Source organism: Coturnix japonica, chromosome 1 (assembly GCF_001577835.2).
Source record: "Coturnix japonica isolate 7356 chromosome 1, Coturnix japonica 2.1, whole genome shotgun sequence".
NCBI lineage: Eukaryota > Metazoa > Chordata > Aves > Galliformes > Phasianidae > Coturnix > Coturnix japonica.
In genome coordinates this window covers 50,044,435-50,067,299 of record NC_029516.1, presented here as the reverse complement: position 1 = coordinate 50,067,299, position 22,865 = coordinate 50,044,435, and the positions used below count along the sequence as shown (strand labels likewise).

The following is a 22,865-nucleotide window of genomic DNA, read 5'->3' as shown; positions in this document are numbered from 1 at the left end:
GGGTCTTAAATGGGGGTGAGGGTCCTTATAATAAGGAGGGGGAGTTTTAAAACATGGGACCCTATACTGGGTGGGTAGTTAAAATGGGGGGAGTCCATAAAATGTGGGCCGGGGTCCTTAAATGGGGGCGTCGGCAAATGGGGGGTCAATGGCCATATAGGACCTTGAGGAGTGCAGGTTCTGAAGGGTTGTTCCTTAAATAGAGGGGTCCTTAAATGCGGGGCGGTCCATAAAATGGAGGGTAGTTTCTTAAATTGAGGGAGAACCAATGATGGTGTGGGTTAAATTGGTGAGGTGCTTTAAAAGGGGGAGGAATTTAAATGTGGGGTTCTAAAATAGAGGGGGACATTGAAATGGAGGTGTTTTAAAATGGGAGGAGTCCCTTAAATTGGGGGGGGATCCATATAAATGTGTAGGGGTCGATTAATGTGGGGGGGACCATAGAATGGGAGGATTTTAGAAGGGGGGGAGGTTGAAAATTAAAGGAGTCCTTTACAGGGAGGTTGTCCCTTAAATGGGGGGACCCTATAATGTGTGGGGGGGTTAAAATGTGATGGTCCTTAAATGGGGGGGGGGGGGTCATTACTTTGTGGGGGTTCCTGAATGGGAGCACCCTAATAATGGGTGGGGGTGTTAAAATGGATGGGGTCTTTAAAAGTGGGGGTCCTTATAATGGGGGACTTAAATGGGGTTCTTTGGCCATAAATGATCTGGAAGTGCATCAGCGTCAGGAGATGCCGGAGGCAGGTCCTCTAAAAAGCGGGGGGTACTTAAATGCGGTGGGTCCTTAAATGGAATGGGGGAGGCTTTTAAATGGGCGGGGGGACTTTAAATTGGAGGGGGGGGTTCTTTAAATGGGGGGAGGCTTTAAATGGGTGGGGTCCTTTAAATGAAGGTTCCATTGGCCATAAGAACTTGGAGAGGGACATAATGGGGGTGGGGGGGTGGGGGTTCTTAAAATGGGTTGTGGTTGCCTAAAATGGGGGTGAGGGTCTTTAAAATGGGGAGGGGTCTTAAATGGGGGTGAGTGTCCTTAAATAAGGAGGGGGGTTTATAATGGGAAACCCTATAATAGAGGGGATTTTTTGAAAATGGTGGGGGTCCATTAAAATGTGGGGGTCCTTAAAATTGGGCGGGCCAGTAAATGGGAGTCAATGTCCATAAGGACCTGGAGGAGGCAGGTTGGGGGGTGGTCCTTAAATAAAAGGGGGTCCTTAAATTGGAAGTCGGTCCATAAAATTTGGGGTAGTCTTAAATTGAGGGGGAATCAATAATGGGTGGGGGAGACCATGAAAAGGGAGGGACATAAAGGGGGTGGGTTAAAATTAGAGGAGTTCTTTAAATGGGGGGGTGTACTTAAATGGGGGGACACTATAATGTGTGAAGGGGGTTAAAATGTGATGGTCATTTAAATGATGGGGGGGGGTCATTAATTGGGGGGTGGTCCTTAAATGTGGGCGGGGGGGCCTGTAAATGGGTGGGCGGGTGTTAAAATGGGGGTGGTCTTTAAAATGTTGGGGGTCCTTAAAATTGGGGGACTGAAATGTGGTTCATTGGCCATAAGTGTCCTGGAGATGAATCAGCGTTAGGAGCTGCAGGAGTAAGTTCCTGAAATGGCGGGGTACTTAAATGCAGTGGGTCCTTCAATGGGGGCTTAAAATGGGGGCTGTCCTTTAAATGAGGGGAGGGCTTGTGGGAGGCTTTAAAAGTGCGAGGTATTTTAAATGGGTGTTCCATGGCCATAAAGGACTTGGGGGTGGGTTGGGGGGGGTTCATAAAATGGGGGTGATGCCTAAAATGGGAGGGGTCCTAAAATGTGGGGTAGTTCATAAAAGGGGGGGGTGAACGTCTTTAAAATGGGAAGCGGTCTTAAATGGGGGTGAGGGTCCTTAAATAAGGAGGGGGGGTTAAAATGTGGGACCCTATAATGGTGGGGATTGTTAAAATGGGGAGGCGTCCATAAAATGGGGGGAGTCATTGTCTCGCTCCAATTTAGGAGTGAGGCAAAGGTTCTTTTGCTATGTTATGCCCGGCGTGAGATTAAGAAGAGCATTCAAATGCTTAACCCTAGAGTTTTGAGACCAAATGAGGTATGGCAGATGGACATCATGGATTTCCTGGAGTTTTGGGCTAGAGAATCTAGCCTTCATGCTGGACTAATCAAAAGTAAACCCTATGGCTTGGGGGGGCGGAGGGAGGAGCAAAAGGCTTTGTGACATCACAGGGCAGGATGTGACATCAGTCTCTAAGTTACATTGGCAGCCTCCCCCAGCACAGGCATTTGAGGCCGCCACTCTGTCTTGGTGGTCATTGCTGGAGCTCTGCCCTGGGTTACAGCTGCTTTTGAGACTGAGCTTTGGGAAAGAACAGGATGAAGCTCAGCCTGACTCTCTTCCTGACAATAACTCTGTCTGTGTCTCCATTTGCTGGATTCAGCCCTTGCTGTACCAGCTATTTTACATGGATCTGTAATCGGGACAAAAAGGCAGGCCTTCCTGAAGAGCAGCATCCAGTTGAGACCAGGGCCTCCAGCTGGCCCTGCTGGTTTGGCTTAAACACCTGTCCTGTCAGATCTGGGAACAGGAGCCAAGTAGAGGTTCTTCCTCAGGAGCAGCTTCCATCTGATACCCAGCACCGTACCTTCAGATGGCCCTGCTGGCTTGGTCTACCAACCTGCCGTGTAACAACGGAGGATGGGGACCAAAAGACAGCATTCCACAAGCAGCAGCTGCGCATTAATGCCCATTGCTGTGCCCACAACTGGCACCGCCGGCCAGGCCTTTCTGAACACCCCAGATGGATCCGGTACAGGGTCGGCAAAGTTGTCACTCCAAAGGACCCAAAGCAGCAGTCCCCCAGCCCCAGGCAGAAACTCTTCAGCTTGCACGACACTCTGGGCCACCTCAGGGACAGCTTTGACCGAAGATCTGTAACCTGGACCCTCGTGGATATCTGGAAGCAAATCTGCATCCTGAGTCTGCTGTGGATTTCCCGTGGCCTCTGGAGAAGAGTAAGACAGCTCTGGAGACAGGTGAGCTACCGAGATGGTTTGTGCAGGGAGTGTAACACAGGCAGGGAGCTGTCAACCACAAAGACCTTGTCCATGATAGTTCCAAGGAAAGCAGACCCCAGAAAGTCCATTACCTCTCCCAAAGGACCAACTCAGCCACAGGGCTGACACCCACTGGGAGCCCCCTGTGCAACACGGGGCCTGCTGGAGGTGGCATGAGCCCCATGCTTGGGGCAGTCCTGTGAGGCAGGAAAAGCTGCACATGAATCAGAGCCCTGCAGGGGAATGCTCTGCAGAATGAGTCTGCATCCCTTTCACTGCGCCCATGCTCTGTCACTTCCAGGAACCAGGACAAACAGCCTCAGCCTCTATAAGAACAGAGCACTGGGGAAAGGAGAACATCAATGCTTCTGACCTGCTCCACCTCATGGAGGCTGAAATAGACATAATGGAGAGGCACCTGAGGACCCTCCTCCAGTCCCAGCGGGAAGCACGCAGGTGCCAGCGAGAGAGGAAGGCAGAGCAAGACGGAGGGAAAGGGAAGAATCCCTCGGCATACTCCACATTCAATGCTGATTGAAGTGCTCATTTGCGGGAGCAACGCTTGGAATCAAGAGACAACGCAACACGAGTTAGCAGCAAGATTCAATGTTTACTAAGGTAGCTTATTGATAATAAATATGACAGCAATCTACAATTGGTCAAATGATTATTTGAGTCACCTATCACCATGACAACGCGCACTTTGCTCACGCCTACTATCATGAGTGCTGAGTTCTTTTTTCTCATGGGAGCTTTCTCAAAGTTGCTAGTTTGTTCATTTATAATATCACCACGTCCTTGAAGGCCTTGATGCATCCATTCTCTTTCAGCCACCCATCCACAATTCCCCCTTTCTTTATAATTAGCAAGCTACTACCTATAGAATAACAACGCTACTTACATTAATAACATAATCATTATAACTCATTCAAGGCCTCGATTGACAATACTCTAAACATGGGTAAGGAGAGAAGTCAAACACAGCATAACAAGAAATACTGTTAAACATAGTAAAAAGAACAAATGCATGTTTGTCCTGCCAACCAGGTATCTGCAACCTGGAAATAAATCCCTGAGGGTCCCATTCAGTGTTAATCTGTAGTTGGTTAGAGAAAAGTCTTCAACCTTCGTATACTCTGATGTACTGATTTTGAATCATTATGCTGAGGCCACTTGCAACATGGCTATGGTTGATCTATGTGCCGCTGCGGAAATTTCACATAAACAGTTCCATCAGTCAGCATTGTCACTACACAGGATGTTTCACATTCTAGTTGCTGTTGCAAACAACACTGTACAGAACTGCCCAGGTTGCCATTCAGCTAGCCCATTTCCTGCAGGCTGAACCCCAGAGGTTTGAGACCAAAAGAGGTTCTTCCTGAAGAGCAGCATCCAGCTGAGACCAGGACCTCCAGCTGGCCCTGCTGGTTTGGCTTAACCACCTGCCCCATCAGGTCTGGGAATGGGAACCAAAAGGTGGTTCTCCCTGAGGATCAACTGCCCATTGATTCCCAGCACCGTACCTTCAGATGGCCCTGCTGGCTTGGTCTACCCAACTGCCACGTAACAACAGAGGATGGGGACCAAACAACAGCATTCCACAAGCAGCAGCTGCGCATTAATGCCCGTTGCTGTGCCCACAACTGGCGCCGCTGGCCAGGCCTTTCTGAACACCACAAGTAGATCCGGAACAGGGTCATCAAGGTTGTCACTCCAAAGGACCCAGAGCAGCAGTCCCCCGGCCCCAGGCAGAAACTCTTCAGCTTGCACAACACTCTGGGCCACCTCTGGGACAACCCTGTCCAAAGATCTGTAACCTGGATCCTCGTGGATGTCTTGGAGCACATCTGCATCCTGAGTCTGCTGTGGATTTCCCGTGGCCTGTGGAGAAGAGTAAGATGACTATGGGGACAGGTGAGCTACTGAGATGGATTGTGCAGGGGGGGGGGTAACATCGGTGGAGAACTGGGAACCACCAAGGCCTTGTCTGTGAAGTCTTCCAAAGAAGCAGACTCCCAGAGGTCCGCTAGCTCTCCCCAGAGACTTATCCAGCCATTGGAAATCTCTGTGCTACACAGGGCCTGCCTGAGGTGGTGTGAGCCCCATGCTTGGGGCAGTCCTGTGAGGCAGGAAAAGCTACATGAGAATCAGGGCCCTGCAGGGGAATGCTCTGCAGAATGAGTCTGCATCCCTTTCACTGCGCCCATGCTCTGTCACTTCCAGGAACCAGGACAAACAGCCTCAGCCTCTATAAGAACAGAGCACTGGGGAAAGGAGAACATCAATGCTTCTGACCTGCTCCACCTCATGGAGGCTGAAATAGACATAATGGAGAGGCACCTGAGGACCCTCCTCCAGTCCCAGCGGGAAGCACGCAAGTGCCAGAGGGAGAGGAAGGCAGAGCAAGATGGAGGGAAAAGGAAGAATTCCTCTGCAAACTCCACATTCAGTGCTGGCCGAAGTGCTCATTCTATGGATGGACAGCAGGAAAGGCAGCAATGCGAGTGCTGTGGCGAGGCCATTGTTCCAGGCAGAAAGCGTTGCCTTTCCTCTCCTGACTCCTGTCTGCAGTGTTCCCAGTAGAAACCCATGAAGGAGGAGAAGGGCCCACATCCTGGCAGTCGCCAAAGTCAGCGGTGCCCATGGAAGGCCCATGTCCTGCTGGGTTCATCTTTGGCCTCAGGAACACCAAAAGCAGTGTGTGAGTAGGACTGACAACACAGAATGGGGCAGGTAGAGCAAAGAACAGGGAGAGTGATTTCATGAAGAACTTTGTCCATTTGACAGCCTTTTATTTTCAGGGTAACAGCTGCCAGTGGGGCAAGACACACTTCAGTCCATCAAAGGTGGGCTGAAGACACCTTGATGACTACAGTGTCTTCTACTGCCACAGACACCCACTCACATCATAAAGGACCAGACTCTGCTGTTTCACCATGGCTTCAACAACAACATGCACATGCAGCAGAAGTGCCCAAGTGACATGGAGAAACTTGCACTGGCAGCAGCCTTGCTCTCCCCAAGAAAGCCAGGACCAGCCTATAAAATATGCTGGTGTAAGCTGCTAGTTCCAGGGTTTTTGAAGAACTTTCTCACCACATTTCAGACAGCATACATATATCTGCAGTGTACACATGTATATAAACAAATTTTCTTTATGTAACTCTGTTGCCTAGAACAACAGGGTATTTTCTTCTGAATGATGTATCAGTGTTTAAAAATAAAGAAACTGAGCTTTAAACTGAGTTGTGCTTTTTGTGGTCTGCGTAATAAATGCTGGAAAATATATGTGATAATATAAACTGGCATGAAGAAGCATGCATGGAAATTCATTCAAATGTATCCAGATATAGTAATTTACATTAATTATAACTGGGGGGGGGGGGGGGGAACCTTACAAATAAAACATAGTTTATTTGCAAATATATTAATATATATTTGTATGTAGGTCTAAATATGTTTGTATATAAAACTGTACAATACTTGGCTGAGTAGCCTTTCATAGTACAGGAAAGCACTACCCTTTTAGTTAGGATTTTCCACTCCTAAAACTAGAGCAGGGTTGGAAGCCCTATGTAAGGTATGTCCCAGGCTTCTATTAGTGGCTTCTCAGTCCATCATCATCAAAGGAATCACAGAATGAGAGAATTGCATAGTTTGGAAGGGACCTCTGGAGACCATCTGCAGAAGGGTATCACCTTCTAGCCATGAACTCCTTGCTCTTTACCATGCTCCAGGCTTGTGCATGCTAGGCCTGAAAGAAGCTCATTTAAGCACAAGGTATTTTGCTGGGCTTGAACTTAATCAGATCAGGAGTGAGTCTGACATATGCCACAGCTAAGTACATTGAAAGAACTATCCCACTATTACAGATAGAGTGTAGGAAGATTAGCTGGCTAATTTAGCTGGTTAAAACAAATACCCAGTCAGGCCATCTGAACAACACTCAGTTTTTCTCTATAGCCATTTCTGGCAGCAATACTTCTTGCCAGCTCCAACTTTTAGCCACAATCATGTGGCATATTTCAACGAACAGGCTTTTCCTAGGGCAGATGGGTGAACTGATACAAAGTTGTACTCGTAGCACTGGACAGGTTTGATCTACTGTTTGCATGGAAAAATTACTTGTACTCTCTCTTATCACCACGCACTCTTGCTTTTCTAGTTAAAAGAGCAATTAGAGCACTTAAATACACTCTTTCAATCATTATACACACAATCTTCAAGAGTATATATAATTGCTTTCCAGGACCTTTCATGTAGATCATTCTTAAGCTGAAGTACTATTAGCTCTTAGAAGTTACAGCTTTGCTTTGGTATTAAACCCTGAATGGTGATATTCAGACTTCTTTTAAGTAGCAGTAACAGCCAGCACAACATGTTCATAGCTTTAAAATAGCTAAACAGTTTTTGTGAGTTTAGTGTTCAGTGGAATTAGTTGTTTTCAATTGCCAGCCTCTCTGCAAAGAGTTAGAAGTCTCCTCACAAGAGCGTTACGCCCATGGCTGCCCCAGCCCTACATTATCACCTGTGTCCTGGGTGATACAGCCCAGCTTTGAATAAAGCAAACTGTGTAATCTGCGTAAAGCAAACAGTGCCAGCCTGACCTCTAAATTCAGAGCACAGAGCAGATTTAACAGTTCCATATCTCCTTCAAAACCAACATCATACACTGTGTGGCCATAAAGTAACCCAGATTTTGAGACCACCAGGTTTAATCTAAAATATTTCTACACAGAAAAGGGGGTTGGGCACGGGAACATACGCCCAGGGAAGCGGTGGTGTCATCATCCCTGGCTGTGAGACTCAACACCATAGGGCAGCACGACCCGAGGCTACAACATGGAGCACGGCCCACCTGGGACAGCTCCTGTAATGGCGCCCATTTGTGCGCAGCTCCAGTGCGGACTACAGCTCCCGGCATGCATCGCGACACGACACGTCGCTCGCGCTTAGCGGCCGTACTTCACGGCAGCCCCGCCCGTCACCGGGCCTTACGAGCGACGCGACCGGAAGCACCTGTTGCCGTGGCAACAGGGTCCCCTGTTAACATCCCGAGTGCTCCCGGAAGCACTCGGGCCCGGCGTGCCCATGCGGAGTTTGCCCTCAGCGCTGCTGACCGCGGCCACGGTAGCTGCCACTACCGGCCACGGCGTGGGACGGTGACGGGTCGGCCGCTGCAAAAAACAACGTCCGGCCGTATCGGTTAAACCCCCCGCAGATACGATTGGCCGAGCGCGGCTCCTCCCGGCCAATCGACGCCGGCCACGCTCCGTCCGCAGGAAACCGCACATGGAAAGCCACGATTGGCAGTGAAAGCCCCAAGCCCCACATGCCAACGTTCTCTATTGGCTGCATGTTTGGCGTGGTGCGCTGCCATTGGCCACGCGCGGAGAGCTCCCCCCGCCGTCCGTCGGAGCGCGTTGATAAGGCGGAGGGGGAGGGCCGCCACCGCTTTAGCGGGCTCGGCGGCGGTGCGGGAGTTTGCGGCGGCGGCGTTGTACGGCTCAGGGCAGGGCGTGTTGGGCCGCTCTTCTCTTGCAACAGCAAGCTGCGGCATCATGAAGTCAGCGTGGGTGCTGGCTCTGGCATGCACGCTTCTCCTGGCCGGTAAGTGCTCTAGTCCTTCTGGAAGCGTCGGGTGGGGGGGCGGTGTCCTCATCAGCGGCGCTCGGCCCAGCGCTAGCTGAGGGGATGAAGGCCTCTGGATGAGAGACGCTGCTGCTGGGCCCTGAGGGAGCCAGCGCTGCCTCCATCCCAGCGCTGTAGGCGCCTCAGGGGAGCGGGGGAGGGGTGTGCCGCTCACGGCTCATGCGCCGTAACTGGGGGTGAGGCTGGGGTCCGGCGGGGATGCGGCCTCATCAGGAACGGGGCGCAGATGCTGGTAGAGCTGCGACCGGATGCAGCATTGCTCGTTTTATCCAGCGTCGGTGACTGCTGAGGAGGTGGATGTCGATGCGACCGTGGAGGAAGATCTGGGTAAAAGCAGAGAAGGATCCCGAACTGATGATGAAGTTGTTCAGAGGTGAGTAACAGGGATGCTGCTAAGCTACTTGTGGCATTAAGGCTTTCTCTTGCTTTCAGAGTATTCTAGCTTCAGTAATGCTTAATCTCTCAAAGATTAGACTGGAGGGGGTGTAATGTCTTTCCAAAACAAAGCCCAGTCAGTTCTGAGAAATAGGTACTCAAGGGAAGAACTGTTGCTTCTTCTGTACTGGGGCAAGCTTGAGAGCTTGGATTCAGAAATATTCTGCTTGATGTCATCTAATTGCAATAGCTGCATGAGAATTGCATACACTGGCAGAGAGTTATTCTTGCGTCTAAGAATATAAGTGATATTAACGATGTGCTGATTGAAAAGGTCTATGCTTACAAATGACTTAAACTCCTGTGTAGCATACCATGTGTTGAAGATTGCTGTCCTTGTAACATAATTGTGGTTTTACCTGAATTTCTTACAAGTAAAATAATTTTACCCACATATGTGGGTTTTTGCTCAAGTTTTAGATGGTAGGTATGCAAGTGAGAGTAGATAATATTGTAAATCTCATTTAATTTTATTGTATTTATGTTGTCTGGGACAGGGCGAAGGATCCTGTTGTTGCCTTCACTGGACCGTTATTGCTGTTGCCAGGTCATAAAATTAATGATAATTGTATGTAGGCATGGCTGCTTGACAGGTTTTCATTATTCTCACAGAGAAGAAGAAGCTATCCAGCTAGATGGCCTAAATGCATCCCAGATCAAAGAAATCAGAGAAAAATCTGAAAAGTTTGCCTTCCAAGCAGAAGTTAACAGAATGATGAAGCTTATTATTAACTCTTTATATAAGAACAAAGAGGTTAGTATCTTTATCACGTTAGAATTGTTAGAACTGTTTGTGTTCTTGAGTTCCTGACAACTTGTTTCTGTTTCAGATTTTCCTGAGAGAACTTATTTCAAATGCTTCAGATGCTTTGGATAAGATACGCTTAATATCCTTGACTGATGAGAATGCTCTTGCTGGTAATGAGGAGCTCACTGTTAAAATCAAGGTATGAAACATTAGTTATGTAGTTCCTTATTGATGCTCTTAGCAAAGAGCAGTGATGGGGATTTAAAAGGTTGGTGCATGGTTACTTTATTCAGTTTAGTGCTTAACAGTGATGCATCAGGACCCTAGCGATGAGCTTTATCAAATACCACTGTTGTTTTCATCTGGGTAATAGTAGCTTTTGCTGACAGTCATGTTTGAATAGCTAGCACTCTTAACCCTTTTTCCAGGCAGTGTACTTTCTTAAGATTTAAAATGAAGTCACACTACCTCTTCTTATTTTTTTTCAGTGTGATAAAGAGAAGAACATGCTTCATGTTACAGACACAGGTATTGGCATGACAAAAGAGGAGTTGATTAAAAACCTTGGTACCATTGCAAAGTCTGGTACAAGTGAATTCCTGAACAAGATGACTGAAATGCAGAATGATAGCCAGTCAACGTCTGAGTTAATTGGCCAGTTTGGTGTTGGCTTTTATTCTGCTTTCTTGGTAGCAGACAGAGTTATTGTCACATCAAAGCACAACAATGATACCCAACATATTTGGGAGTCAGATTCAAATGAGTTCTCTGTGATTGATGATCCAAGAGGAAACACTCTGGGACGTGGTACAACCATAACGTAAGTATTAGGTTTCCTTGGATAAGAATTATTTTTATCTGCAGTACATGGATGACTTGAGCATTGTGATTACATGTACTTTTCAGTTCTTGGATTGTAGCTTTCTCCAGTAGAACAGAAACATCCGGACAACTAGTTGCATGCAGAAGATGGAGTGTTAATGCACTAATGCAGTTCTTCATTCCATCTAACAGAATGAAGAAAGCAATGAATACCTTGACAGCTTGTTGTTGGCAAGTGGTTCCGGACAGCTGCAGTTGCCTGCAGGTTGAGTTTCTCAGTGCAGTTGTGAAGTTGTGATACAACAAAATCTATTCAGTGGCTGTAGAGTTGTCTCTTTGAAACTGATTGTGTTATATATAGTAATCAGACTCATCTAATGCAAGTTTCAGGTTAGGTGTAATTTGAAAGCCATGTATTTTCCTATGTTTTTGTGAGCATGTAAATCAGTTTGATCTGGGCCTTCTAGGACTCAGTCCTGAAATCATTTTCAGGACTTTCTACCAATAAAAGGTAGGACACCAGCATGACGGTGCCATTTGTTGGCAGGAAAAAGTTCATTTTGGTGCTCTGGTCCAAGATGAAGTCAGTGAGATTACATCATGGTCCGTATGAGCATCAAAATATCTCTTTTGGTTGCAGTATTGAGAACAGAGGCTGTATTTTTAAGATAGCTGAGCACTGAGTAGTTCAGTTACAGTTGCATAAATTTCAATCAGTATAGCTGCAACAGTAGGAAAATGCATCTCCACCTCTAAAACTAATTGAAAATACTTGTGTAGCCTTCTAACTTATTTTATTTTTTCTTCAGCCTTGTCTTGAAGGAAGAAGCATCTGATTATCTTGAGTTGGACACTGTTAAAAATCTAGTCAAGAAATACTCACAGTTCATAAACTTCCCCATATATGTGTGGAGCAGCAAGGTAAGTGTATTTAACAAAACATATGCTATGAGCTGTGTGTCATAAGTCTTGAAAGGGCCTGATCTTTCAAGAGTGTAAGCATGCTATAGAATGTCTTCTGGTTTATTTCTCGACTCTTCATTCTTCAGGTCTTTTAAAATCAGTGGGAAGAAAGAACTGGCTAGTATTTTATTAGCTGTATGCTGTCCAGAAGTTAATGCATTATTAAATGGCATATTTAAAGAAACTTTGATTTGTTATGCCTCAGTTCTACTAAAGAAGCAGGATTGGACAGTTTACTATGAAAGATGTTTTTTCCACTGGCTTTGCTTAGTAGCTGGAAGCTTGTTAAGCTTTTAAGCAGGGTCATGTTTAGGTATCCTTGAATGCAGGGCAGCCTTTCAACTTTTAGGTTTCTTCTTAGGAGGTTTTCTTGGTGTAGTGCTAACCTGAAATCATGCTGAAGGTCTTGAAAGTTGAGGACAGTGACCTCACAGTGTCCTGCAGGATAGCATGCATTTACAAAAAATGTAGCTGAGAAAAGGTAGCTGTCTATTGACTAATGTTTGTGGGAGGGCAGATAGCTTGATCTCTCAACACTAGTTTAACTTGTGCTGAGAGAATGCTAGAAGATGCCTGGTAGGAAGCTAAACATTCCTTACTTCCAATTGTCTCTTTAGACGGAGACTGTCGAAGAACCCATTGAAGAGGAAGAAGCAAAGGAGGAGAAAGAAGAAACTGACGATGAAGCCGCGGTTGAAGAAGAGGAGGAAGAGAAGAAACCAAAAACTAAGAAGGTAAGTTTTCTGAGATGAGGATTTGTAACTGATGGAGATTTGGGGAGTTTTCATTAAGCTGACATTGAGGGGGGAGGATGATGGTAAATCAAACTTGTGTGAAAATAAGACAGGTGAGTGGCAGTTGTCCTGGAATTAACTCAGTCTTTGGGAGTTCATGCAGTGAACTGTTAGAAGTGGACTTGAGGGAACTGACTGAGTAGCTCATATATTCTACTGGAAAGCTTATCTCAGAATGGCAGTAGAATAGAAATTACAGTACCGTAGTGCAAAATGTGCATAGGGTACACTGAAGTGTGCATTTGCTTTCTGCTCCTTTGCACTCAGACTAATGCATAAATTTGGATGGGAATACCTGGTCTGTTGTCTAGTTGATAAACAAGTATTTTTCTGTTCTGTTATGACTTGAAAGTGGAGTTTCTTTAATTGACTTAAAAGCTGAACTAAGAATGAATATTTATCCTGATGTATACTTAGGTTGAAAAGACCGTCTGGGATTGGGAGCTCATGAATGACATTAAACCGATCTGGCAGAGACCATCTAAAGAAGTTGAAGAGGATGAATATAAAGCTTTTTACAGAACATTTTCCAAGGTAAGCTTAAAGCCTTGAGATTGTTCGGAAGGAGTGGTTTACTGCTGGTGAGGGTGGTGTGATAATGCTGACCTGGGTCTCAGGGGGGTAGGTGGTGGTATTCCAACTTGTGTGGAGCTTGCTGTTATACTTAAGTACTGACAAATTAATTTTTCATCTTGTTTGAGAGAGTATTGATGTTTGTGTTGTATGTAGTGAAAGACAGAAGACTCATTGTTTTCACACGTAAATACAATGTGATGTTAAGAACTATGTTCTGCGGTATTGCTCACTGGGCTATTGTTATCACATTGGTTTTTATAAGCAGGTGTGGTAGATCTCACACTTCTGTATGAGTAACCCAGTAGAATTTGGAATTCTTTTCTCACAAAGTACAGTTAGCTGTGCAGCAACATGTGACATCATGTTATGGATGGGAGAGTATTGATTTGCCAATACTCGGCCAACATGGATTTTTAAAAAAAAATTCTCTTTACAGGAACACGATGATCCAATGGCTTACATCCATTTTACTGCTGAAGGGGAAGTAACTTTCAAATCAATCTTGTTTGTTCCGAATTCTGCTCCACGTGGCTTATTTGATGAATATGGATCCAAAAAAAGTGATTTCATTAAGGTAAGGCAAGCAAATGCTTATAGCTATGATTCGTCATGAAAATGAAGGAAGTAATAACTGCTTTTTTCTTTTCTAATTCAGCTGTATGTTAGAAGAGTGTTCATCACTGATGACTTCCATGACATGATGCCCAAATATCTTAACTTTGTTAAGGGTGTTGTAAGTATTAACCCCTATTTGCATTTGTGTGTTTTTCATCCAAAGGCTGCTAGCTATACTAAAAAAGTTTCTCTTTCAATTAGGTGGATTCTGATGATCTTCCTTTGAATGTATCACGTGAAACACTTCAGCAGCATAAGTTACTAAAGGTAAGATAGATGGTCTCACATATCTTGGATTATTAATAAGGGACTAATTTTAAATGAATAGGTGACTAATAAGATTTAGGAGATAAATAGCTTGATTAATTCTGTTTTTAATACTTTAATTTCACATTCCTAACTCTATAGTAAGCCCAAGCTTCATTCAGATTACTTCTACTTACTTCTAAATTGGGAATAGTGTCTTGAATGCATTCATTGTACTGAGGCTGAATTGAGGGCTTTTATTGTTATAACCTGACATTGCTTTCTGTAGGTGATCAGAAAGAAGCTTGTTCGTAAAACTCTTGATATGATCAAGAAAATTGCGGAAGAAAAATACAATGACACGTTCTGGAAAGAGTTTGGCACTAATGTAAAGCTTGGAGTTATTGAGGATCATTCCAATCGTACACGACTGGCTAAACTGCTTCGCTTCCAGTCTTCCCATCATGAAAGTAACCTTACAAGCCTTGATCAATATGTGGAAAGAATGAAAGAGAAACAAGACAAAATCTATTTCATGGCAGGTGCCAGCAGAAAGGAGGTACGTGAGGAAGGACAAAGGGTTACAGCTTCCAGTTTGCTAAGTATGAATAATATAATGAGCTTTCTGTATTTATTGTATATGTGGCTATTCCATGTTTGTATTACTACTGCGGTTCAGTTTTCCTTGTATTATAGTTTAAATAGTAGCCTCTGGCATCAACACTGTTAAACTGACAACTTGTTCTCATCTTAGGCTGAGTCTTCACCATTTGTTGAACGCCTTCTGAAAAAGGGCTATGAAGTGATCTATCTGACTGAACCTGTAGATGAATACTGCATTCAGGCTCTGCCAGAGTTTGATGGCAAGAGGTTTCAGAATGTAGCAAAGGAAGGAGTTAAGTTTGAGGAAAGTGAGAAGTCTAAGGAGAGTCGTGAAGCCTTGGAGAAGGAATTTGAACCACTCTTGAACTGGATGAAAGACAAAGCTCTGAAGGACAAGGTACAAATGTCACATTACATGTGGTAATTACAAATTCATATTGGTAAATTTAGAAGTACAGTGTCTCATAAATTCTTGGGATGTAGAGCTGACAGTAAGGTCTCTTTTCTCTGGGTTAATAGATGTGTTAAAAACTCACTTTGGGAAGGCAGTAAGTTAGAATGTCATTTCAGAGTTTTCAGAAAGTACTGAAGTACAGTTGAGTTTGCTTGCTTTATAGGAGTGGTGCTGTGAACTAATACAAACATATTTTCCACAGATTGAAAAGGCTGTGCTGTCTCAACGTTTAACACAGTCTCCATGTGCACTTGTGGCTAGTCAGTATGGATGGTCTGGTAACATGGAAAGAATCATGAAGGCTCAGGCTTACCAAACTGGGAAGGACATATCTACAAAGTAAGCTTCAGTTACACAGCAGCAGATGTGAAATGCGGTTGATGGCCTTCCTTCCTTGGTGGGATCACACCAGGCTTCCATCTGGTTCAGATGATTTTTAAGGTCACTTGCAGATAGGTTGCAACATCTGACAACCTAGTATGTAGAACTACTTTCTGAGCAAGGCTCATGGGTGGTATTTACATCTCATTTGATGATGAGAGCAAAAACTTAGCACAACTCCAATGCTTTCAGTGTTTAGCTGGTAATAGAGGGGGTGAACTTGTTACTGTGGTTGTCATTAGTGTATGTGGGTTTAAGGGTGTAGCTGGGCCTGATATTTCAAAACTTAGTGATGTGACTTCTGTTCTTTCCAGTTACTATGCTAGCCAGAAGAAGACATTTGAAATAAATCCCAGACATCCACTGATCAAAGACATGCTGAGGCGAGTTAAGGTAAAAAATACCAGTAGTGTGAAACATTGCCTGCATAGTTGTGCACAGCTTAATTAACAACTTGTTGTTTCTTTTTGATGCTTCCATATTAGGAAAATGAAGATGACAAAACAGTTTCAGATCTTGCAGTGGTGTTGTTTGAAACTGCAACTTTGAGATCGGGATATATGTTACCAGACACAAAGGAATATGGAGACAGAATAGAAAGGATGCTTCGTTTGAGTTTAAACATTGACCTGGATGCAAAGGTTAGTTGGGTTGCTTACAGCTTGCAGATGACAATGGACGTAGGTATCTGCTTTCTAAGATGAGCTATCACCTGGTTTCAGGATCCCAGTTGAGTCTGCTTCATGTTTGTGTCCTCTTTGTTGTTGTTCTGGAGTGTGCTTTTCCATTATGCTTTTCAAGAATTGCCCTGTCTTTGTGTGGTGGTTTTATGGAAGTAAATTAGAGGCCAAACATACATGTACTTATTTTATTGATAGAAAAAATATTAAGTTGGTATGTGTCTTCCTGTGATGCTGTACAGGAACATACATGTGCTGGGTATCCTGCCAGGAAGAACGTGATAATGTGTCAGTGCTAAACAGAACCTGGTTTATCTTTCAAGTACTGTGGGCCATACGCTACAATCTGGCAGTAGCTAAATAGCCTGTATTTAGCTGGTTTGCAACTGGTAAACAATGTATGCAAATCAGGTTCTGAATACCAAGTAAAATGTTTGTGTCCCCTTCTCCAGGTGGAGGAAGAACCTGAAGAGCCTGAAGATGCAGCTGAGGAGGCAGAGCAAGATGAAGAAGAGGTGGATGCCGATGCTGAAGACAGTGAAACACAAAAGGTAAGATCTCAAGTCTGGCTTTTTTTTTTTTTTTTTTTTTACATGTACAGTTTTATCTGTTGACTGGTCTTCTGTAACCACAGCTGTTAGTGTTGGGTTCTCCAAATCTTTCTTGAAAAACTATGGTACAGATGACTTATCATTCCTTAATAAATGATGTTGTAAAAAAAGAAACAACCAATAAGTATGTTCAGTATTTGGAGCAAGTTAAAGAATATAGTAGCAGATCTCCTGCCTGATACCTGCTGGGTTTCCACAGCCTGTAGGCAAAATACCATCAATAAACTGATCAGTGCATGGTTTGAAATCCTTAAGATTTCAGACAGCACTGCAGAGTAGAGCAGTGCTGCCTTCACTTTGGGGTATGTCTGTAGTTCTAACAATATCTCCTTTTGCTGAGCTCTCCAGTATTAGTTCCTCAGTGACATGAATTTTAAAGTCACTATGGAGTCCCAGCTCTATGTGCTGGCTGAAGTTGCTTTTGGAAGAGTCCTGTAACTTGCACAAATAGAAAGCTGTGAGAGATGTTCAGCTACCATTAGCTGTCAGATTTCCTAAGAATGCATTTGAAGAACTATACTTACTGTAGCTGTTGCATTGGTTTTGATGCTATTAAACTGCACTTTCACAGTTACATGATGTGAAATGGCAGTAATGAGGGACTTGTATAGGGTTAGGACTACGTTATTCCCTTAGTACTGTGATTGCTTGGTGATTCTGTAATTTATGTGCTCTACTTACTGGGTGAGGATACTTGCATGTTACATGAAGGTTTCTGACTGTTCACTGGAAGTAGTTGAACTTCTCAGTGCTGTAGTCAAATAGAATAGGGCTATTAACAGTGCTAACATTACCTGAAAAATAGTGAAGAAATTAGTGAAGATAAATAGTAGTCAACTACAGATGTGCGACACTGGAACAAACGTAGCTTTTTTCCACTTTCAATAGCCAAGACACGATGTTCAGTCGTTCGAACATCATATGTTTTCACCTTCAAAAGTTGCATTATTGGGTAATGCCTTGAAAAGTGGCAACAGTAGTTAATCTAAGGCAGCTCTTGCAACCATTGGCACTTGTAAAACGCAAGGTTCTGATTCTTTGTTTTTTGTCTTCACAGGAATCCACAGATGTAAAAGATGAACTGTAAACTGCACTCGCCTACTGTCCTGCACTGGGAGGTCAAGAGAAGGATGTGAATTAGATTTTGGTTTGTTTTCCACTGTAAAAGGTTGAGGGATGGTGTGGGGTTTAAGGGCAAAGGAGATTGTTTTGTTTGTTGTTTTTTTTAAGTTGACTTTTCTAAGAAAAAAAAAACAAAAACATTCCTCACGAATGTAAATTTGTATTATTTAACTGACTTGGTGTAAAATCTTGTCATGTACAAAATAAAATGTTCCCAAACACCAGTACCTCTAAATTTTACCTAAGTTCATCTTCCACAGTATTACATAGAGTTAAAGGGATGGTCTGAGTGTTCAGGTCCTTGATACAACTGCCAGTTTGCTGTCCTCATGTCTCTCCACACTGGTACAGCCACAGTCCTGCTTGCTGTGTGTTCAGCAAGTGTACGCTGAAGGCAGGGTTTTGCATTAACCAGCTTGTACTGTTCAGTCCAAGTATGCTTGGTATCTGGGAGCTGTAAGGAAACCCGGGTAGGGTAAATATTTAAGAAGTTGCGTAACTACTGTCACCTGGTGGGGTGTTTAAAAATAGTGCTGGAACTGAAGCTTTGCTTACGAAGTTACTTTTCCACAAAAGCTAAGTGCTGATTGTAGCAGGCTCTCTGAAACCAATGTAAAATACAGTTAGTACTGGATTGTGTGTCTTGATTGCACTCCACAGAACAGGCAGTGGTAGCTTTCACTGCCGAGTCGAGCAAAGGTGACTTCCTTGAAGGGTCTGAAGAGCAACTGGGTGTGGCTATCTGGGAGATTATTCTGTGTTCCACTGCAGTAACCCTGCCTTTAACTCAGGTAGCTTTCCTAACAGCTACACAGTAGTCCTACTTTATACGTATATTTTTTTAACGTTGAAGTTCTTGGCACTAAGTTGTTGAACTCTTGTTCTACTGTTGTGACAAACCACTGAAAGTACTTAATTTAACACAAGCTAAATCTGTTGACAACAAATGAAATACTATGAAATGTAGAGAGTGTGAACTGGGGGCAACCGCCTTGTTATACGTTGTATTATCTTTATGCGGTTAGATAAAGCACTGCATTCTCTCACTAGTGCCTCTGCTTTTGAAACAAACCTTCACAGGGTTGGTGGACAGTGTTTACATTGACTTTACTAGCCTTCCTCTGTGAAAACACTTCAGAGTAGTGCTCTACAAGTGAGTTGATTCAGTAGAGTCATTAACCAGCCAGGTGAAAGAGTAAAATTCAAGTCTTGAAATCTAAGTAAAATTTAATTAGGTAAGGCGTCTGAACAATAAGCTGAAGAGGTTGCTTTCTATCTTTCCATTTGCTTTCTCTAGGTTTCTGTGTTGCCCAAGCATTCTGTTTCCATGTAATAAGTACAAATACCATATACTAGTGTGGTGTTACCAAATTAGGGCTTATTCAGAGGCATTGACTTTAATAAAATATGATGTTTAATGCTAGTACAGGAGCTTAATTTATTGAGTGAAAGAAGTGGTTTTTGCTTCTTTTTTTTTGCTCACTGCAGTAGTGTCTTAAGTACAAAGTTGTGTACTGTTACAGGAAGCTGAATGGCACAACCAGTGCTATTCCAGCAGGTACCAACTGTAGTTTTCCTTTGAGCAGCACTTAAGGCATGGCCCTCTTAGTACGCCAGGTGTAGCTTCATTTTGTGCTCCATAACAATCAGCTGCTTCTGAGGTTTTGATTTACTGCTTCCTAAAAGATTTCTTTGTGAATCTGGAACATAATAGCTTGAAATAAGAACTCAAACATCCATTAATGTGTAAGAAACATTGTGTTTGACATGATGAGCAGCAACTGAGACTAAGGTTTTCTATATGTCTGTTACTGCAGCTCAGAAATCTAACAGATGTTTCTAGAAGTGTAGGATTGTTCGACTACTTTAATTTGTTAACTCCTTGTAGACTCTAAACAAACTTTGCTCTGTTCCATGGCTGAAGTTCTCATTGCATTGGTTGGTTCTAGGATGCCCTGATTGCATTTTAGAAATAATGAAGAGAGCATTTCATAGTCACGCTTTGTGCTTCTTCCTCATGTGAGGATACTATGTGCAATATGGCTGTGGTCCGGATGCTTTCTTTACCCTTAAATGACAAGCGTTTGCTATTAATAGGCACAGGCATGTGGTTATTAAGGTTTGGGTTGGTTTCTTTTTTAGTTATTTCTGTCAACTCAGTAGAATGGTCTCACTGCTGGAAAAAGCTTTGCAGTCAACACTGAGGCCATTTCTTTTCCTGCAGTAGTTGTACTGTTTTAGGAGAGTGCTACCGCTGCTCTTCAAACCTGGTATACAGACAGCTTTGCTGCTACTAGATGGGCACTCGAGGCAGTGATTTCCACCAAGAGCTAAAATGTACTCCGTGCTGTTTTGTTTCCATTAGCAGCAGAAGCCATGTGGAAAAAGAGAGCTGAATGTATGATTACGCTTTCTGCAGCCCTTCGATCTGAAGTAGAATGTATTTCCTGATGTAAGGCAGTGGCAGGATGATGGAGGTAATAGTCTGACAGTAACTCAGGGTAAGACTTAGTAAATCCTGACTCTTCAAAGGGATAACTGAATGCTGTCAGTTGGAATAGGAACAAAATACTGTTGAACTGCCTCATCTTTCTTCAATAAACTGTTGCTTTGTTCTCAAATGTGCTGAGGTGAGCAGCGTCAATCTCCTCTTTGCCTTTGTTTAGATGCAGTGAAAGAAGTCCCACTGCAGCTGAGCTTAGTAAAATGTTTTCTGTTGGATTGATTTTACTTGGACTCAGTGTGTGAGATGGAACCAGTACCTCCTTTATGCTGTTTTCATTAATAAACTTGACTGTGCTCTAGTGACACATAGCTCAGGCTGCAGCATGAACTCCATGGGGGAAGGGAGGATAATATCCTTCTTCACTTGCTCTTCTGGATGATCAGCTGCAAACAGCTGTGTGACAGGGAGAACTTAAACATCAAGCTTTTTTCCTTAAGAAAACAGATCCCACCTTAAACAAGTGTATGTAAAAATACCATATGCTTCACAGCTGGAACAGGTGTAAAAAACACTTGGAACAACTGTTTGTAGATCCTTGTGCTATTTATTATTTCTGAGTTCTGGGTATAAAAACTTTGTGGAGACCCTGTGAGGACTGAACAGTAAACCTGTATTTGCTACATCAGTTTTGAACGTTCATGGCTATCAAAATCAGCCATAATATGTAATGGAGTACATACATATACATAGTTTGTGTGTGATCTGTAACTGTACTCAGTTTCAACTAAAACAACCCAGTAGCCCAAAATAGACTTCTTGTCAGTAATACAAAGCCCATGCAGCTGCTGCTGTGGCAGTTAACCAGTATTAGGAGTTGTGCGTGCTCTAGTGAAGACACTCATTTTGTCCATGCTGCCATTCTTAGTATTGCGTTCTAGATTACGCTGAACAAAACTGAGCTGTGTAGTCTATAGAGGTGGGAAATGCTAACAGCTCAGTGGGGTTCTACTACAGAAGAACAGATAAGCTCATTAGGCCTTAATGCCTGGCCATAGAACTTGACTTTACTATAGGCTTAACTTGTTCTCCTTGCTAATCAGCTGTTGTGCTTTAACCATGGTACAGCTCAGTACGATGCAGCTGCTCACTCACAGCCTCTCAGTGGAAGGGGGAGAAGGGAATCAGACGGGTAGAAGCAAGGGGTCTCTTGGATTGATGTAAGACCATTTACTAGCTGAAGTAAAAGTGCATGAAAGCAAAACAAGGGCTTTATGGCTTCCAATCAGCAGGGTGCTGCTCAGCTGCCTCCAGGAGATCAGGACCATTATATGTAACACCTTCCTGGGAAGCCAAACACCGACACTTTAGGCACCTAGGGGTAGCTGTCCTGGTTGTATCCTCTCCCAGCTCCTCATATAATGCCAGCTTCTTGTTGGCAGTGCAGCAGAAGCCAAACAATCCTGATATAATCACTATTCAGCAACTTACCAGCATTATTTGCATCTTACATCAAAAATAAGCATAGCAGCTAGTAGGAACAAGATGATCCCAGCTGAAACGAAGGCATCAGCTTAAAAGGTTCAAACGCCATTAGACTTGGCCAAACACAAGTACACATTTTTTATTCTGAAGAATATTTACATTGCAAATCAGGATTAAACAAAATTGTACGTTTTGACATAAAACATATTACATTCTTAGCAGAATTCATCATAAGTTTATTTTTAATGTACGCCACATATAATTCTGCTTTCAAGAAAGCTGAAGTATTTCACATATGGATTCCTGCAGCTGAGAGAGTTGAGCAAATGTTCCAGCTGTCCTATTCAATCTGCTCCAAAAGTAACGCCTCCTGTGCCATTATGCTGGTCCATGATGCCAGAGGTGCTGGGTGCTGTGCTTTGTAGCATGCAATTTGCTAGAATTCTTACTGTGCTTCTTGCATCGGTTGTTAACTCCATGGCAATAAACAGGCATTACTTTTGGAGCAACCTACATAGTTCTCACACACAGAAAGCAAGCTGCAGTCAGTGCTGTGACGCTTCAGCTTTTTCTGACCTCGCTTTCAGACCCAGCAGCTCCGTTCTCAGCTCTCCAGGCTTAGGGGGTATTTCAGGAATACTCTGTTAAAAACAGAGACAGACGTCACTGCTGTGGAAGGAAAAAATGAGCTGATCTCACAAAACACACTGCAAGAGACAGCATCAAATCCAAAGTGCCACTGCATCTCCCACAGCAACTGATGTCTGCAAGCAGAACAGCTTCAGCATCGACCTGTAACGTTGTTGGAATGTGACTCCCGTTTCCAGGCGTGCTTTGAGTTAAAGGAGGAGAGAGAAGCACAGACGGTTCGTTTACAGGCTGTTGGATATACAGCTGCAAGGCACCGCTTGACATCGCTGTCAATGTTTTTCTTCTCGGTGACAGAGAAAGAGACTCGGTTCCCTGTTATAAATGCTGTAATTTACGGTAGCACTTACGAGGTCAGGCCGGTAGTAGCGGTGCACCACCTCGGCTCCCGCGAACATGGCCATCATGCTGGCAGCCAGCGTCTTCAAGTAGGTGGACCAGGGCACCCCGGCGGGCATGGCGGCCAACCACCTCCATCGATGGCGCGCCGGAATTGCGTCACCCTCCTAGGTCTCCTACGCGCAACTTCCGGCTG

The 22,865-nt window shown here is 44.0% G+C and overlaps 3 protein-coding genes across 3 annotated transcripts; 2 read left to right on the top strand and 1 right to left on the bottom strand.

Moving 5' to 3' along the window:
- Nucleotides 1-2,234: 2,234 nt before the first annotated feature.
- On the top strand, nt 2,235-3,709 carry LOC107314721. Its single transcript, XM_015864250.2, has 2 exons — nt 2,235-3,031; nt 3,354-3,709. Exons 1-2 carry the CDS (start codon nt 2,372-2,374, stop codon nt 3,588-3,590), a joined length of 897 nt encoding a protein of 298 aa, XP_015719736.1. The 5' UTR covers nt 2,235-2,371; the 3' UTR covers nt 3,591-3,709.
- A 4,883-nt stretch (nt 3,710-8,592) lies between these two features.
- HSP90B1 (heat shock protein 90 beta family member 1) lies at nt 8,593-17,975 on the top strand. The gene is given in 18 exon segments (NM_001323197.1): nt 8,593-8,662; nt 8,978-9,077; nt 9,752-9,893; nt 9,970-10,086; nt 10,376-10,707; nt 11,519-11,630; nt 12,290-12,406; nt 12,884-13,000; nt 13,479-13,616; nt 13,698-13,775; nt 13,859-13,924; nt 14,193-14,462; nt 14,658-14,903; nt 15,163-15,299; nt 15,656-15,734; nt 15,827-15,982; nt 16,474-16,572; nt 17,690-17,975. Coding segments are annotated over 18 exon segments (2,385 nt in total). The 5' UTR covers nt 8,593-8,613; the 3' UTR covers nt 17,720-17,975.
- A 3,815-nt stretch (nt 17,976-21,790) lies between these two features.
- On the bottom strand, nt 21,791-22,852 carry C1H12orf73 (chromosome 1 C12orf73 homolog). The gene is made up of 2 exons (XM_015864377.2): nt 22,681-22,852; nt 21,791-22,323 (listed from the first exon to the last, which is right to left on the bottom strand). The coding sequence occupies exons 1-2, from the start codon at nt 22,786-22,788 to the stop codon at nt 22,228-22,230; spliced, it is 204 nt and encodes a 67-aa protein (XP_015719863.1). The 5' UTR covers nt 22,789-22,852; the 3' UTR covers nt 21,791-22,227.
- Nucleotides 22,853-22,865: the final 13 nt, after the last annotated feature.